Genomic DNA, 19,029 nt, shown 5'->3' with positions numbered 1-19,029 from the left:
TACTATGCGGATTTGCATCAAGAGACGAACAGTCGCGGCCGAAAGCTTGCTGCGTCTTGACTGTTTTAGACTTTATTACAAAAGCTTCTTTGTGTGTATTCTTTCATTATTATCTTTCCGAGGCTCCGGGATTTGGCGGTTGTTTTCGCCCTAGACGTTTGTCTTTAGAGGTTCGTTGTTGGACGCCTCGATGGATGGGATCTTCTTTGAGGTTGAGGTTGAAGGTGGCTATTGGGTGTACGAGGCGTGGGATGTATTATTACCTTTAGACAGTGAAAGTCGCCTCGACAGTTTAAGTGAAGATCACGAGTGCCTTGTGGTGTGTGACCTGGCGTGATGGCTATTGAATGGATGGATAGAGGGATGGCGTCTCGCTGTGACCGTATTTCCGGGCACTTTCTTCTACGGGAGTTGTTGATCTCGTCAGGGATGGCGTCCCAGAAGGCGAGGATATGGTTGATCTTGGTGCGCCGTTCAATACCGCGATGCTCCGATAGCGAGAATGCTGCTTTATGGGATTGACGATGACGGGTAAGACGTGGTGACTTGGGAATGGTGACAGGGACATGACGTGTTGGACCAACTGTTAGGCCAAAACATGGGGAATCGATTTCGGTGTATATGAAGTACGGCGACTTCCTATATTAATGGGTAAAACACGCTTCAACGCCTGCCATGAGACCTGTTTCTCCAAGGACTGAAAGAGTACCGCCGCCCGCTTCAAATCAAACCCAATGCCTGTTTTCGCTGTGCCCCGAAAGCATGTGACGTCCTCTGCTCTCGTATATTTTCACACCCGTGGGAGTTAACGCGATACGGTTCTTCTTCCTCTCAAACGCTACCGGAAGAATCTTTTCAGGGCTTTGAAGCCTGACCGACTTCGTTGCGTCGCCTGCGAGCTGTTGCTGTCGTCCACCGTCAGGCCTTCTTCGAGCTGCCTTGCACCTATATTATTCGACTGTATTGCCTTGGGAATACAGTAATCATTCCGACTGCCTTGATTTCTGTGACTAGCTATCGAGTTCCTACCTTGCGCTATCCGAGTACTGGTATTTGTCTGAAGATGGGGCTTTCGGAGTTCGTCCCATAGCCTTTTTCGTAAGTACTCTTGGTGTTGCTTCGTTGCGCGAAGTGCTTCGTCGGGTATTCGGGCGATGGTGTCGCGGATTTCGTCTCGGCGTGCGCGCTCGCGCTCGACTTTCTCGGGGGTGAAGGGGTTGTCTGACTTAACTGCAAGACCAACGTCAGTGTTCGATTCAACAGGCCTTCCAGACATATCAGGGGAACTTACTGTCGTCCAAGTAGCTGTCCGATAGAGAGCGAATCTTCTGCTCGCATACCTCTACGAGCGAGATGCCATAGATGCCGAGGCTCAACGTAGACCCAAGGCTTTCTGACGACCCAATGCGCTCCTCGTATTGTCTAAACACATCATACTCGTCCAGCATGGTGTTGTTTAGGATTGCATCGACAGGCAAACCCTTGATGACGTGGAAATCACAGCGGATTGGTGATTCGCCATAGGCGAATTGCCATTCTGCTTGAGCGATACCGTTTGTGCGCACCCGTGATCCATCAAGGAATTCAACGAGAGTTCGATGTTGGTCTTTGCTGTGAACCTTCAGGCCCAATTGGCGGGCACGTTTGAGTGAGATGACCATAATGTCGGACCCGGTGTCCGGCACTGCCAAGCACTCTCTGCCGTTGATGTAGCCGCCCAAAAGGTCCTGATCGGCGCCGACGAGATTCAATGACGGCTGCGCCAGGCTGCAGAGAATTCTCTTAAGCCTGTGAGCGTAGCGTGTCATTGTCTTGGTGGCTTTGAGAAACGCACTGCCCAGGACTAGATCCCGAGTTGCACTGGGCAAGACGCTGCAGAGGAGGTCGTGCGTTTCCTTTTCTCCATCGAAAGTGAAGGTCAACTTCACCTCGCCGGGCGAAATTGCCGTTCTTCCGTTAGGCAAAGACATCTGGCGATGCGTGCCGGCTATGGGTTCCAGACCCAACGATCTTGCCTTATCCTCCGATATGATGTTGAAGCAGGATCCTGTGTCGGGGACTGCCACCACCGCAATCCCGTTGAGGCTTCCATTTACTTCAAATGTTAATCCTTGCCTCATCGGCCTTCGTTTCTCAGACGCGACATGTTTCTGCGTTGATGAGGGATCTCCTTTAGCAGCGGAAGACCGAATGTGCTTGATGGTTGCAAGTGTCTGCCGCAGCATGTCAGACACATCTGGAGGTTCCTGGCTTTTGTCACTTCCACCCGTATGAAGTTTAACCCGCACTACAGTCGCCCATCCTCCGAAACTTTCGATGGAAGGAATCTCGACGTGCGGGCGATCCACTGGGTGAAACCATGGAAGGCCTGCGATCTGTTAGCCGCCTGTCGAAAAACAAGGCACGGTAAGAATTTCAGAGATCATACTCTGGCGGCCTGCTGCTGCATCAAATAAATTTGTCCTGTCAACCTTCATACGAGGGCTGTCGCCGAGATGATGCGTCATTGTTACTGGATTCCAGCTGTTGCCACGAGCGAAGGCCTTTAGACGTGCGTCACGCACTGTAAATAAAGGGCCCTTTGAAGGGGGCTGACATATCGTTTGTTAAAAGTATCAGAACTTCCCAAGACCAAAAGCGGTCTTTACGAGGCCGGTTGGGGGTAGCGGGACTCGAGAGGGGAGGAAGTTGAAGTTAGAATGACCCAACCTGCCTGCTCATGGGCATCGGGGGCTTCGGGCTGTGACCAAGGTAGACAGATGACTCAGACGTGCTGACAGCGACTGGAAGTGTAAGCCTCATATTTTTGATTGGGTCACATGTTAATATGAACATTGTAGCCGGGCGTATTAGCGGGATATCTTCTGTGATAAGCGGCATGATGCACGTCAGCCTCAAATTCGACTTGTGTGGCACACCATTCATTCGTGTTGACCATGTGTCCATGGAAACAGCATGATATTTCACCAAGCCAGCAATGCACAACAGTCAAAACTTTGAAAGACACGGCGGATACCTAGCGGCAGCATCGTGGCTGGCGCGAGATATCGACAATGAAACGCTCATTTTCCGAAAGTTTGATACGCTATCGGCCGCGAACCTCCTGTATATGCAAAGCGAGATCCTTGAGTTGGAGAGGCGTCTTGATAACATGCATCTTCTCACCGTACAGGGCGACGATATGGATTTGAAAGATGCCGCAAGCACGTGGGAGACGCTTGTTGAGCAGTCTCAAGCAGGGACAGCCAACTTCCGGCTGGACGCAAAAGAAAGGATGGATCTCATAAGAGAACTACGCGAAAGGCTACGCGAATACCGTAACTAGCAGCCTTTCTTTCGCATATCACCTTGAAATAGCTGATTACAATCTACTAATCCTGTTATAGATGAAATGCTCCTGTTGCAGAGCCAAATTGCGCAGCTTAAGCATCCTGAAAACCGCCCATTAGCCGCCGTACGACATTTTTTCGAGAAGCCTCATCACATCCTAGGTTGAAAGGCAAAATCATTCCTGAAAGATTCCAGTGATCTTGTTACTTTGAAGAGTCCCAACGACATGGACTACTTGTCCAGATTTCTTCAACGTCACTGGGTAACCGAGGTACGCCAAATTCCACCCTTCCACCTTTGACCACAGTGATCCTGACAAGGTATTTAATACAGAAACAAATGTCTGGCGATGGCGTCAACTATTTTGCTCGTTTCAATCAGCGCTCGATAACCGTTACCGTCAACTTGGTGACTCTAATCACGGCAGTCATTTTTCTATTAGGCCCCATCATAGCGTTGAACTTTGTACAGAACCGCACACCAAAACTTACACTGATTACAGTTTTTGCTATTCTCTTTGCGTCGAATATCGGCCTCATAACGACGGCCAAGCGAGCAGAGATATTCGCTGCCACAGCTGCGTAGGTCTAATTTTCTTCACACCTTTCCATGAAGTATAAGCCATGCTGCGTAAATGCCAATGCCCACGATACTCACGTACGCTGACGTTAAATCGCACCAGATATGCCGCTGTTTTGGTCGTGTTTGTTAGCAATGGCGAGCTGTCTAGTCAGGAAACTTCCGCGTAGCATTCCATGTCAAGGCTGTTGTCGTCTGTGTCGTCGTCGTCGTCGTCGTCGTTGTTGTTGTCGCCGTCGTGACCGTTATCCCTACGGTCGCCGTTCTTCATAGTAGCAACACAGGAATCATAGCCAAACAGGCATAGGGAAATAAGGCGGTCTTGCCTGCCCGCATGTTCATTGGATACATGAATAGAAGCCAGTTCCCCCGCCTTCACTGCCTGTACTGTGTTCCCGATGACGGTATCACTGTGTAGGTAAACCGTCCAATCCCGCGGCAAGGGACGGGCTTCTTGCCATCGGCCTTTTGGCTACTTGGTGTTCCAACTCCAAGAAGATGAACTATCCAGATGGTTCACTGTCTATATAAACGTCTCCAATTCCCCAGCACAATTCCATCACCAGTACAGCAGCATCTCCAAAAAGCGCATCGTTCGACAGTTTCTCTTACCCACACATCACTTCGTAAACTGATTACAAATGCCATGTCGAGTACATCCACGCAGACGACCACCGCCACCCTCGACGCCCCCCAAATCCGAGAGCTTAGTCCAGGCTTCGGGGTGGAAGTCCAAGGGCTCCAGTTTACGCCGCGCGTGAAGGAGGAGAACTTCAAGCTCATCCAAAATCTCGTCACCAAGGTATACTGACATGACGTATAAAAATTGTCTGCTATCGCTAAGCATCAAATAGTACGGTGTCGTCGTCCTCCGCAAGACTGGACTGACTGACGAAACTCACATCGCACTTGCCCGTATGTTCGGCGAGCTCGACGACGTTAAGCCATATAACAAGGCCGGTCGCGCCAACCGGCTCAAGTATGACGAGCTGTTTGATGTGGGCAACATGGAAGCCGACGGCTCTCTCGTCGACCCTGCGAGTCCGCGGGCGCAGGCCAACCGTGGGAACTCCTTCTTCCACGTGGACTCGAGCTTCAACCCGCAGAGGGCGGGGTACTCGCTTTTGCTATCGCATGAACTGCCGCCGGCGGGTGCGGGGGGAAACACGGAGTTTGGCGATACCAGGGCGGCGTGGGATGACCTCGATGACGACTTCAAGAAGGAGCTCCTGGAGAAGAACTATGTTGCGTGTCACTCGATCCTACATTCGAAGAAGTTGGCTGCGCCGGAGCATTTCGCCAACTTCGAACCGGCAGATTATCCGATGGGACGGCATAGACTCGTACAGAAGCATGAGAGGTCCGGCCGGATGAACTTGTATCTTGCGATGCATATTCATCATATCGAAGGCCTCGGGACGAAGGAGTCAAAGGAGCTGTTCGAGAAGCTTTTTGAGCATGCGACGCAGGACAAGTACCGTGTCATGGTGGAGTGGAAGGATGTCGGAGACCTAGTCATTTGGGATAACACGGCGACGATGCACCGCGCAGTGGGAGGGGAATTCGCTTACAAGTACAGGAGAGACATGAGGCGGGCAACAGTGCATGATGACAGTAGCCAGGCTTGGGGACTAAACGAGCATACTGATGTGAGGCAGGGGTTGCCGTGACGGGCCTGTGGATCTTTGAGTTTGACTACTTGGCATGATAGCTTTCACGATGTAGAAATGATACGATCTCTTGTGTCTTTGATATCTTTATCGTTGCGGCCCGCGACCGTCCGCATCCGCCCGCTACCGTCCGTTGCCGCCCGTTGCCGACGGACGTGCTTGGACCCCACTACTTATTACCGACTCGGACCGGCGACATCCAAATTCTCAGCTGAGTGGAATTCATTACTACTTTGAAAATTTCATAGCATTCCAAAAATGACACTTGGGACGGGAAAGAGATCTTACCGGGCTTGCGTCAGGTGTCGCAGTCGCAAGTCAAAATGCAACTTGTAGGAGCTGTGTGCCTCGTTGTGGAGCCGAGTTGAGCGCTGCTAACCCGAATCTTAGTGAAGGGGTGGGAGAGCCCATGAAGCCTCCATGTGTATCGTGTTACTACTCCGGAAGTAAATGTATCATACCGGATCGTGGACGTTCTCGAAAATATGCGGTCGAGCATGCCGATGGCGCCTCAAGTCAACAAGCACAAACTTCGAACCCCTCTCCAAGACTTGCATCGTCAGCGGTTAGTGATGAGGGATTGATCCAGCGGGGGCAAGAGGCGGGAGAAGAGAGTGACGAGGACATGCATGAAGCAGACGATAACACCGAGATGGGACTGAGGAATCCGTCTGATGCACTGCATATACTGACTCGATCCGGCCCTGCCTCATCCGGGGAGAATCGTCCTAGAGGAGGTCACCAGTACGTTCTTGATCCTGACGATGCGGAACATAGATCAGTAGAGTCTGGAGAAAACTCGGCAGCCGGCAGAGTTAGCCATGTTGAGAAAAGAATTCACAGTGTTGGCGACGGCTCTTTAAGGGAACATAGGTCAACTTTGGATGACCAGCGCAGCACCCCATTTAATCCCATTTAATTAATTTAACTAATCAGCTAATCAAAAGAGGGCTCTTTTCGCAGTTAATTAGCTAAAATGATAATACCCTCGTTTTAAACGTTTTAATTAATCTAATATTACTTAGAAGAAAGAAAATCTAGTTTCTAGATTAATTAGAATTTTTAAAAGATTTAATAAAAAAATAAAAAAGTTAATTAGATATTTTTTTCTAGCTACTTAAGGTTATAACTTTTTAAGCTTTTATATTATAGTTAATAACTTAAGCTAGTTTTAAACTAATATCTTTATAATTACTTATATAGTAAACTTACTACTAATTTATTAAGTTTTATTATAATATATCTTTAAAAAAAAAAAGTAAGTAGTTATAGATATTAATTTAGTAATACTTTTATACTAATAAGTAGTAGAATAAAGCTTAATACTTCTTAGTAGTAAGGCTAATACTACTAAGAAGTACTAAAAGTATTAGAAATATACTTTTTACTATATTATTAAATTAATATATTTTCAGCCCCCTTAACTAAAGCTTAAAAAAAGCTTATTTTTAACCTCTATACTAATTTTTAAAAATAACCTTTTTTTAATATTATTAGTAATACTGCTATTACTACTACTATTATACTTACCTCTACGTTTTAAAGCTTTACTTATATATACTTCTTAGTATCTTTTTTAACTTCTTACTTATTATTATAATATCTATACTAGCTTATAATTAATACTTTAATTACTTTATTAACTATAATATATTAACTCTTTATAGGATTACTATTTAGATTTATACTTTATTAATTATTAGTAATATATTAACTATTAACTTTACTATTTATAGTAGTTTTAAAGCTTTACTTTATACTATATAGAAGGGTTAGTACTTTATTAATATTAAGTATATCTTAAAGAAAAGTAGCTAAAACTATACTTCTTAGATTAAGAATAAAAGCTTCTTTATTTATAAGATCTTTTAAAGTAGTACTTATAATATACTACTTCTTTATTCTATTTTTAACTATATTAATAATATATCTAAGTAATACTTACTAAGTTTACTAATATTATAATAAAGCTAAGTATTTTAATATATTTTAGAAAACTTCTACTATATCTAATACTAAGGTATATTTTAAGATTATTTATTATATTTTCTAAAATTAATCTTATACTAAAAATATATCTAATAATAATTCTAATACTAATAAGCTCTTCTCTAAATATTAATACTTTATTCTTATTACTATACTTTAGAATAAGGTTTTATAAATTAAAGAGCTAGTTTTTAGGTTTATTATTAATACTAATAACTCCTTTTTAATATTTAGTAATTAATATATATAATATATATTTAGCCTCTTTAATTATAATGTTTTTAACTAAATATATTAGTTAAAGTTAAGTTAGAGGAACTTACTTAACTAACTTTATATTTCTAAAAAAGTATAAATCTAAGTAGAGATATAGAAAGTACTTATTAAAGTTTATATATTATTTAATTTATAAACCTTACTTAATTAATATATAATTATTACTATCTTTAGCTATTTTATTAATAAAGTAAGTAAATAAATATAATACTTCTTAGCTTTTTACTATTAGTTTAGTACTTATTTTAGTAAGAATATTACTATTATTATTTATATTATTCTTAATAACTAAAACTTACTTAATAAAGTTAGTATAGCTATCTCTAATAATATTATAAATAATAACTCTTACTTTAAAGCTCTCTTTCTTTCTCTTTTACTTATATATATAGAAATTAATACTAAATAACACTAAATTTAATATTATAGTTATATCTTTAACCTTATTAGTTATATTATTATTTATAATATTAATAATAAGGTATTTAAAGAGGAGTTTAACTTCTTTTTTAGTTCTAATAGAACCTAAGAAGATGACAAATTTACTTAGATGTATATTAACTATATATCCCTAGGCATAGGCAAAAACTCTGCGCGCAGTTTTTATAAGGCCTATCGCTCTTATTAAGCAGATTATCTATTTATTTAGGCTACCCCCTAGTAGCTAAAAAGCGCTATTTTAACCCCTATAATTTAATACGCCCCCTTAGGGATAATTAGTATAATTATATAGTTATCCCTATAGCTTAATTAAGCGTTTCTAAATAGCTTTAATTACTTCTTATTATTATAGTTTTAATAGTTTTATAAGTTATAAAATAATAGCTTTTTTTACTATAAATAGTTAAGGTAATAAAATAAAGTATCTTCTACTTTATTTAACTAGCTTAAAGTTTCTAATTAGTTATAGTTTTACTAACTATTTTAGCTCTCTTTAAAAGTAAGAAAATAAGTAAATAATTCTTTACTACTTATACCTTTTATTATTTTTCTTTCTTTTTTTCTTTAGTTTTTAAGATTTTATAAATTATATATTATCCTTATACTACTTTTTTACTACTATACTAATACTTACTTTAAATAGATTAAATACTTTATAATATCTTTTTATAGTATTTTTAATACTAAATATAAAACTTACTTTATTACTTCTTATACTAATTATATATATATACTTAAGACCTCTAAGTGCTATTATTTAGCTTATTTCTTTTTTAGCTTCTCTAATAACTTTAAGGAGGATAAGTTAGCTTCTCTTATTAATTTTAGCTATTAGTTTATACTCTTTTTATAAATATTTTTTATTATTAATCCTCTTTTTATAGTTTTTATCCTTATTTTACTTATTTATTTTTCTAGTTATATTAAGTACTTTATTATTTAGTTTATTAAGGAGGAGGATTTTAATAATAGCTAAGTTAAGGAGACCTCTATTAAGAAGAAGTATAGCTACCCCTCTAATATTTAATATTAAGCTAAAAAAGAGGCTAAGGAGAAAAAGGAAATTAAGGAAACTAAAGCTCTTACTTTCTCTCTCCTTAAGTAGAAGAAGAAGGATTATACTATTAAGTATTTTACTAAATATATTATTATTAAGAAGAAAAAGTAAGAAAAAGAGGAAACTACTCTTTAAGCTATTTATATTAATATAGAGATTATTATTATTACTACTATTAGTAAAGAGGAGGAAGAAGAGGAAAGTGAGGTTATTATAAGTATTAATAACTTTTTTAACTTTATAAACTCCTCTTTTAAGTTAGAAAATAAGTTTTACTTTAGTTACTCTTTCTCTTTTAGTAAAAGCTATTTATATTTTAGTTATTACTTTTTTAGTAAAAATATTTATTATTACTATTATATAAAAAGTAGTAGCTACTTTATAAGTATTAAAAAGATTATTACTTTCTATTATAAACTTTATAAAATAAAAGAGTATACTAAAAGTAGTAAGTTTATTTTAGCTAAAGTATAAATTATCTCTTATTAAGTATTTCTATATAGTTATTAATTTTTTATAGAGAATTAATATTACTTAAGAGGACCTTTAAGATACTATTTATAAGGTTATTATAGCTTATAAAGCTATTAAGAAGTAAAGTATTACCCCTCTTAAGTATACTTTATATATTTATTACTTTATTTTAGTTTTTATACTCTCTATTATTATACTTTTTCTTAGCTTATTTCCTCTTTATTTAGAGACTTTAGTTTATACTTCTCTTACTCTTTTAAGTATTTTTTTTAGTTCTTATTCTATTTTAGGTTATACTTAGAGTACTATTATAGCTACTTATTATAACTTTAACTATACTCTCTTCTATACTTCTAAGTTTAACTATATTAATTTTAAGGAGTTCTATAACTAGCTTAACGCCTTTAAGTTAGCTATCTTTTTAGCTACTTCTTATAAAGTTATCTTTTTTATTTTTACCTTTAAAAGTATTTAAATATTCTTATTTTATAATTTCTTAGTATTTTAAGGGCTTTAGCTTAAAATAGTTCTACTTTTAAGCTATAAATTTATAAATATTTAGTCTTTTTAGTAGTTTTTTTATTTTAAATAGAAGTTTTTTTATACTTTCTACTTTTTATTTTTATAACTCTTTATACTTATTATATAAGGTTATTCTAAATATTTTTTTTCTCTATTTCTTTTTTCTAGCTTTTTTTATTTCTTTTAAGCTTAAAAGTATAGTTTCTTTTAAAGGTTTCTTTTTAACTAGTTATTTTTAGTTATATTTAGAAGTTCTTAAAAGCTTACTATAAGAAGGATTTTATAAAACTATTTACTATTAGTTATATAAAAAGAGTATATATTATTAATATATACTTCTTATAGATCTCCTAATAAAGCTAGTAGTTATAGATATTAATATAATATAACCTTATTTAGAGATAAATAAGCTCCTTAGTAATTAGCTTAACTATTTATTAGTTATTATATTAGATTTATATTATTATAGGAGTACTTTTTATAAGTTAAAAAGATACTTTTTATTTTATTTCTCTAGGAAGTTATACTTAGAGAGATATTATAAAATAGCTTATAAATATTACTTCTTAAGCTATAAATAAGAGTAAAAAGAGCTTTATTTCTATAGTTAAAGTTATTATAGTTATTTATTTACTTATTTTTTATATAATAATACTTTTAAAAAGCTTTATTATAAATCTTTAAGAGCTTTTTTAATTTAAAGTATTATTACTAAAACTTATATTAGAAGCTACTTTAAGAGTATTATATAAGCTTCTAGCTTTAACTTTATACTTAATATATAAGTAGTATATTTTATAGAGATATTATAAAGCTTAATTTATAACTTATTAATATTTTAGTTTAAGATTTTAATTAAAATAAGCTAAATAACTTACTATAAATATAAAATTTAGTCTTATTATTATTATTATATATAAGATAGTTTTTATTTTTCTCTAGTAGAGATTAACTTTACTATTTAAAACTTCTTTTTTATATAGAAATAGCTTAATATACTTTATAAAGGTTCTATTTTATATCTTTAGAGAGTATCTTAATAAGAGGAGTTTTCTTACTTTTTCTATATAAACTAATTATAAAAGCTAGAGTTTCTTTATTTTTTAATTATAGAGAACCTTAATACTAAGAAATTATTATAAGCTTTTATTACTTTTAAAGTAATATCTTTTCTAAAGTTCTTTAACTACTTTTTTAGTTTCTTTTTAAGAAGCTATTAAGTAAGTAAATATATAGTTATCTATATAAAAAAAGAAATATATTTAACTTTTTCTCTAATAGTAATTCTCTCTTATTATTTATAAGAAGTTTAACTCTTTTAGTCCTTTCTTAAGATAATACTATTATAAAAGAGGAGATTAATAAAGTTTATATAAAGCCTTTTTAAGCTTAAATACTTTTTTAAGCTTCTTATAGCTAAATAAGAACCTTATATATACTATCTTATTAAACTTAATATATATAAATATATTTACTATATTATACTAGAGAAGCTTTAAGTTAAAGTAGTTTACTATAGTTATTAGAGTTTAAAATAATATTCCTATAAAAATTATAATATAAATATTTTAAGTATTTTTTACTTATTAATCTCTTTAAATTACTAAATAAACTTTTAGCTTTATAAATTTATTATACTTATTAAGTTTATAGGTATATACTTAGTAATATCTAAAGACTTATTAATTTCTTAAAGTATTTTTTATAATTTCTTCTTATAATTTAGACTTCTTATAACTTTATAGATAAGATTTCTCTACTTATAAAAAACCTTCTACTAAAAAGTAGTAATTAAACTTTAAGAGATTATATTTCTTTTTATAGTTTAGCTATTCTTTTTAACTTAAGAGTTATTAATATAATATTAAGAAAAGAGGTAATTCTTATTAATAAGTATTTATAAAGTATAAATATATAAACTAAGCTATTCTTAATAAAAGAGAGTTTCTAGAAAGTATTTTATACTTCTCTAAGCTTTTTCTAGAGGTTTTTAAGCTTTTAATTTCTACTTTTTTACTTTATAGTTTTTCTATTATATCTATAGATTAATCTTCCTTTATAGCTATATAAAGCTAGTTAAGCTATATATATAAGCTACTTAGGCTATTTAATCTCTAGAGAGTATAAGGATTTTTATATAGATTACTTCTTATTAAAAATATAGCTTTAAATAAGGTTTTAGAAGTTATTTTTATTACTAATAAACTTATTTCTTATTTCTTTATATTAGAAACTCCTTAAAAAGCTTTACTAAATACTATAAATAAGCTTATTAGTTCTAGAAAGAGAGGTAGTATTAGCTAAAGCTTAAATTATATATTTATATATAGTATTATTTTCTCTAGCTATTTTTAGTTAATCTCTTCTCTTATAGTAGTTTTAATATAATTAAAGATTTTATCTACTTCTTTATTAGTTTCCTATTTTATAAAAATACTATAAAATACTTTAATAAGCTAAGTAATATATTTTTAGATTACTTTAAGGTCTATATAATAAAACTCTTCTACTATATATATTAGATTTCTATTATAGAACTTCTTCTTATTAAATATTATATCTTATATAGTAAATATTTTACTTTTTAGTAAGTTCTATATATAGAAAGAATTACTTAATATATAGCTTAAAAGAAAACTAATAAATACTCTTAGTATAAGTTTTTAGCGTTTATTTTTTCTAAGTTAAATATCTTTAGTTATTATATATATATAATATCTATATACTTAAAGATATAAGAAGTCTAGCTACACTAAGTATAAGTTTTCTTATAACTAAAAGTAGCTATAGAAAAGCTTATATAAAGTTTTCTATCCTTAACTTACTACTAATATATAATTATATATATATATAGCTACTTTATTAATTTCTAGCTAAAATATATCTAATAACTTTATACTTATTACTATTACTTTTATATACTACTTAATAGCTATAGCTACTTTTTCTACCTCTCTATTTTATATTTATATATATAGAGAGGATAGCTTAATCTTAATACCTTTTATATATAGTTTTTCTCTAACCTATTTATACTTTAATATTTTATTATCTACTTTAATTTCTTTAATTTAGATACTATATAGTTTAAAAGTAGTTTAAGAACTTATTTAGAGTATTAAGGAGTAAGTTTATCTTCTTACTTCTTAAATAGAAGTTTTAAGCTAAGTTTAAAGCTCTATTAATAATAATTATACTTAAAGTATAACTTTTATATCTTTCTTTATAATTATAGAAGTTTAGAGTAATTCTCTTATTTAAAAAAGCTTATATAACTACTTCTCTTAGTATATATTATACTTAGTAATATAACTTCTCTTATTTATATATATTATAGTTAGTAGTTAAGATTCTTAAGTACTTATTTAATATCTAAACCTCTCTTATAAAGTTAAATAGATATTAGAGAGCTTTTAGCTTTAAATATCTAAACTTCTAATATTAAAGCTTTATTAATCCCTTAATAAACTTATAATATATTAAGGTTATATAATTATATCTTCTTCTTAGTTCTAAAGCTTTATTTTATATAGAGGTTAATAAAAGTATAATTATAGTAAGAGCTACTTTACTAAATAGTTTATAATTAAGAATATATTAGTTATTAATATTCTTAAATAAGTATAGGAATATATAATCTAACTTCTATAAATAATTATTACTAAAGCTTATATTTTACTATATCCCTCTTTAGTATAACTTTTATAGAAATACTAAATTACTAATAAGTCTAAGATATAAAGCTATATTAAATAGTTATAGTTTTATTATACTATTTACACCTCTTATTAAGATTTTAGCTATACTATATACCTTAATAAGGACTCTATATATTCTAGTTTATAAGAAGTCTCTTATTAAAGCACTTTATAGAGTAATAAACTATCTTATATAATTAAATATATATATTATAGAGCTTAAGTCTAATATTATAGATTTTATAAGAGAGTATTCTCCTAATATTATAAATACTACTCTAGTATACTTTCTAGCTCTCTTATAGAGTTATATTAACTTTAAAGTATATTTTATTACTTTATAGATATACTTTATAAAAGCTTTATTATTCTCTATTTTTCTATTAAAGATATATTAGATAACTATTTAAGGTATTTATACTTTTAGTTAAATTATAGTATTAATATAAAAATATTTAGAGAGAGTATATATATTATAATATAGCTTATAGTATAGTTTCTCTATATTTTAAGTATCTAAAGGAGATTTTTCTCACTTTTAGTAAATTCTTATTATTATTAAGAGTTATTTTAAGTTTTATCCTCTTTAGAGGCTTTTTCTATAGTTTATTTTATAGTTAGTTATTTTATTAAATTACTTAGATTTACTTAGTTAAGGTTCCTTATTTTAAACTATAAAGCTAAATATACCTCTATTTACTCTAAACTTCTATAAAGTAGTTTTAAAGTATATAAAATATATTTAAGTATTAGAGATAACTTTACTAATTATAAAGCTCTATTAAGTTACTAAAGGGAGCTTAATTATATAATAAATAGATATCTATATATTAAAGTAGCTCTAAGTAAGTATATTAATATATTTAGGAAATTAAATTAAGAAGTTTAAGTTATTTAGAACTTTATAGCTTTACTTTTTATAGATTATATTTTCTTATTAAGAGATTTATACCTTTATATCCTTCTTTATTAAGAAGAACTTTTAATTAAAAACTATAATTATTATTATATATTTAGAGATTACCTAAGTTTTTTATTCTCTCTTATTATAGCTAATATAAGTCTTTAGTTTATAGAGCTACTTATTAATACTTATATTAGTAATATAATAATACTATAGAAGTTTTATAGATACTATCTCCTTTATAAACTATTAAACTTCTTATATACTTTTTATTATACTATCTTACTCTTTTTTAAAAAAGTTATAATTTACTTTAAACTTACTATAGAGAGTATAGTTTATTTAAGAGAGATCTATAAATCTTATTACTTAAGGAGTTTTTATATTATTCTTATAGAAAACTATTATAGTTATATTTCCTTATATTAAGTAGTTAGAGATATAAGGGAGTCTTAGAAGCACTATAAGCCTCTAAAAAGTAAACTTATAAGCTTAAATAGTACTTTTAGAGAACTTCTTAGGGTTTATAGCGTACTATAATTAATAGGAGTAATAAAAAGCTTAGACTTAGTTAATCTAAAAGACTTAGTTTTTTATACTTTTTAGAGGGATCTTTTTACTATTTAGAAGTATTATTATATACTTATAAGCTATTCTTTAGTACTATAAATAGCTTATTAGTATATTAGTTAATATAAATTAGACTATTAATTAATAAATTTACTTAGATATATATTAACTATATATCCTTAAGTATAAGTAAAAACTTTATACGCGGTTTTTGTAGGGCTTATCGCTCTTATTAAGCAGATTATCTATTTATCTAGGCTGCTCCCTAGCAGCTAAGAAGCGCTATTTTAACCCCTGCAATCTAACAGAAGACTTAACTTACTAGAAGTAAAAAAGCTTTATTAATAAGCTTTAGAATATTATTAAGTATATTAGATTATTATTATAATAATCTAAAAGCTTCTTATCTATTAGTAATAAAGCTAATAATAATAATAAAACTTTTACTTTATAGGAAAAGTTATTATAAAAGCTAAACTTAATACTAAATAATACTATTTAATAGAACTTAATATATATAATAGTTAAGTATATCCTATTTAAATATAGCTAAATTAATAGTTATATACTTTATACTTAAAGCTTTAAGTATATTATAAATTATATCCTTAATAAGGATACTTTTATTAATAAGGACTAATAGATCTTTATAGAGTTAAATAATATACTTAAACTACTCTATAAATAAACTAAAAAATATAAGGGCTAAGGTAAAAGTAATAAGTATAATTAATTTTAAGAAGTTCTAATAAATATAGAGTACTTCTTAGATTAACTTAAGGATTAATATAAGCTTTATAATACCTCTATTAATAAGGAAATTAACTTTATAGCTACTTAACTTACTTAAAGTTAGTTATAATAATTATCTTAACTTATAAAAGTATTATAATACTCTTTAAGAGCTTTAGTAGTAGCTTTATAAACTTTATTAATTAATAGTATCCTAACTTATACTTAATCTAATTATATACCTTTATAATACCTTTAGTATAACACTTTTAACTTTTATAACTACTTATATTTATTAATTATTAATAACTAGTAAATACTTAATAAATATTATACTAAGTTTATAAAGTCTCCCCTTTATACTACTATAATAATTTTATATTTTAGCTAAAGTTTATAATAGCTTAAAAAACACTAAAATATACTAAAAATTTATAAATAGCTTTATAATATTTAAAAAGGATTTTAAGAGTATTAAGAATAATAGTATACTAAAGGATCTAATTTTATTAATTATTAACTTTATTTAAAGTTTTAGTAAACTACTTTTTTATTACTTATTATTACTCTAAAAACTAAAAACTCTAAATATTATTAATAGTTAAATAGTAAAGCTTATAATATTACTATTAATAAAACTAATAAACTAAAATAATACTTTAGTTTTTTAATTATTAAGTTTATTAATAACCCTATTTAGTAGTAGATTTTATATTAATAAACCTTCTTAATACTTAGTAAACTTACTCTTAATATTTTTACTATCTTAGTAATAATAATAAACTATAAAAGAATATTTAGTTTTACTAAGTTAGTTCTAATATTATAGAAGTTTTTAATAAAGCTTTTATAGTTTAAGAAAACTTAATATTTCTAAAACTAGATTTAAAATAGTAGTATTACTATTAATAGCTACTACTTTAAGTAAAGAAATTAATAAAAAGCTATATAACTTTAGATTATTATATAATATAAGTTTAGACCCTCTAAGAATATTATAAGAGTTTTACTAACTTCCTATTTAGGTAATTTGAATTAAATTAAATTAAATTAGTTAAAATAATTAAAAGTATTACGAAAAGTTATTTAATTAGCTAATCTCGAGCCTTGGTTTTAACTTGATTGATTGGTATGCTGCGCTGTGGATGACTACGAGCTGACACAAATCGGCGTCGTTCATCCGGACGAGGCTTCAGATCTTCTCGCAGTGTGAGTGCTGAGACTCTAATATCATCTGTGCCGTACTGACTTGAAAGATATGCTCGAGAATACCATCCTTACTGCCCCTTAGTACCAGCGCATCTACTAGGACCATCAGCGTTGAAGCGCATGCGCAGTGTTGATTTCTTCCTCCTGACGGTCATCCTCACCATCGCATCCAGAGACTCCACGAAACACTCGGTTGTTCACCGCTATTGCTGGAATCACACCCAGAGCTTGCTGCTTCAGGTTCTGCTCGCAGTTCCGTGGACGCAAACTCCTCGAACAGTCGAAGGACTCTTGCTGCTATCTGAATGGCTTCCTCACGTTGAGAGCAAACATCTGACCTCCGGTAATCCGAATGACGTCTTCAGAGAAGGAAGAACGACGTGGTCTCTAGTTGGTCAGGCTGTGAGACTGGGATACGCTCTTCGCCTGGACCGAGCAGCTTTCAGGGGTAACCGCAGCAGCAGCTCTCAGAATCAGGATCAAAATCGGCTCATCTGGATGTGTGCGTATTAATCTCATCCTGATTATGGAGAGATGACTGATCAACAACAGTCACTTACATCGCTGATCGACAAATATCCGTCCGGCTCGGCCAATCCTTCTGGTCTCGAGGCCCCTCCCTCTCGTCGAACTTCACCGCTAAAGACTTTCCCACTCTCCAATCATCGCCTGATACAACATTTGAAGACTATGCCTCAGTCTTACAAGCCAACTTGGAACTTACTCAGATTCTGCACAATGCACACGCGATTCTATACTCCTCAACCGAAAGGACACTGTCGATGATTCATGAGGGAGATTACCCTCGATACCTTGACGACTTCATGGAGTCAGCTACGCACTGGGACTCGAGATGGAAGGTCCTCAAGGCTTCGCCCAACCTAAGGGCTGCTCTAAGCTTGCTGTATGAGTATGTGTGCTTGTACATCAATGCCTTCTCGTTCCATGCCGTTGTGACGCGGAAATTGAGGCCACGAGCGTCAGAAGGGCAGAGAAATACTGGAAAACGGTGTCTTACTTCGTTCTTCCCTGGAGGCATCACGTCCTCTCCAGATGCAAGGTACATAATTGGAGCAACGAGCGCTGCGAGGCGTTTGCTAGGTGTCATAAACGAACAGGACCCAAAGCACACGTTTCGGTACCTCCCGTCTCGGTATCACCTGTGAGTTGCTTTGACTTAAGTTTCCATGAGGAACAATGAACACACTAACCGAGGGACTTAGGTATGGCTTGTATGCTGCTGTATTCTTGCACAAGGCCCTGGACGCAGACGCAATCCAGGGAACAACTCAGAAAGAAGAGGTCGCAAGTCTAGCTCGACGGTTCATCGCTGCTCTAAAGGAGGTCTCGTCGGCAGAGTCGCACATCTGTCATGGATACAGCGATCTTTTGGAAAAGCTGTGGAGCCCCAAAGGATCAAAACGAGCCGCTGCTCAGCATGACAAGATCTCATCGGTAATGCCGGTGGCTGACACCTCCCCCGAGGCGGCCCTGCAGGAACCCCCTCATTCTGGCGCCGACAGTGTTGGTATATCTGGATGCGAGGATCGTATGCCTGCATCAAGCCTCTCTGACCTG

At 32.5% G+C, this 19,029-nt stretch overlaps 2 protein-coding genes across 2 annotated transcripts; one reads left to right on the top strand and one right to left on the bottom strand.

Annotated features, from left to right (window-relative positions):
• Positions 1–838: 838 nt before the first annotated feature.
• CGCS363_v007936 (uncharacterized protein) lies at positions 839–2,507 on the bottom strand (the record flags this gene model as incomplete). Its single annotated transcript, XM_036639785.1, has 3 exons — positions 839–1,230; positions 1,292–2,368; positions 2,429–2,507. 3 exons carry the CDS (start codon positions 2,505–2,507, stop codon positions 839–841), a joined length of 1,548 nt encoding a protein of 515 aa, XP_036493982.1.
• Positions 2,508–4,555: 2,048 nt separating this feature from the next.
• On the top strand, positions 4,556–8,042 carry tfdA-4 (Alpha-ketoglutarate-dependent 2,4-dichlorophenoxyacetate dioxygenase; the record flags this gene model as incomplete). Its single annotated transcript, XM_036639784.1, has 3 exons — positions 4,556–4,711; positions 4,764–5,459; positions 8,040–8,042. 3 exons carry the CDS (start codon positions 4,556–4,558, stop codon positions 8,040–8,042), a joined length of 855 nt encoding a protein of 284 aa, XP_036493983.1.
• Positions 8,043–19,029: the final 10,987 nt, after the last annotated feature.

This window comes from Colletotrichum siamense, assembly GCF_013390195.1.
Source record: "Colletotrichum siamense strain Cg363 chromosome Unknown KSG_Cg363_contig05, whole genome shotgun sequence".
Classification (NCBI taxonomy): domain Eukaryota; kingdom Fungi; phylum Ascomycota; class Sordariomycetes; order Glomerellales; family Glomerellaceae; genus Colletotrichum; species Colletotrichum siamense.
Note: the sequence above shows the minus strand (reverse complement) of the source record. Positions and strands in the feature narration are given on the sequence as shown.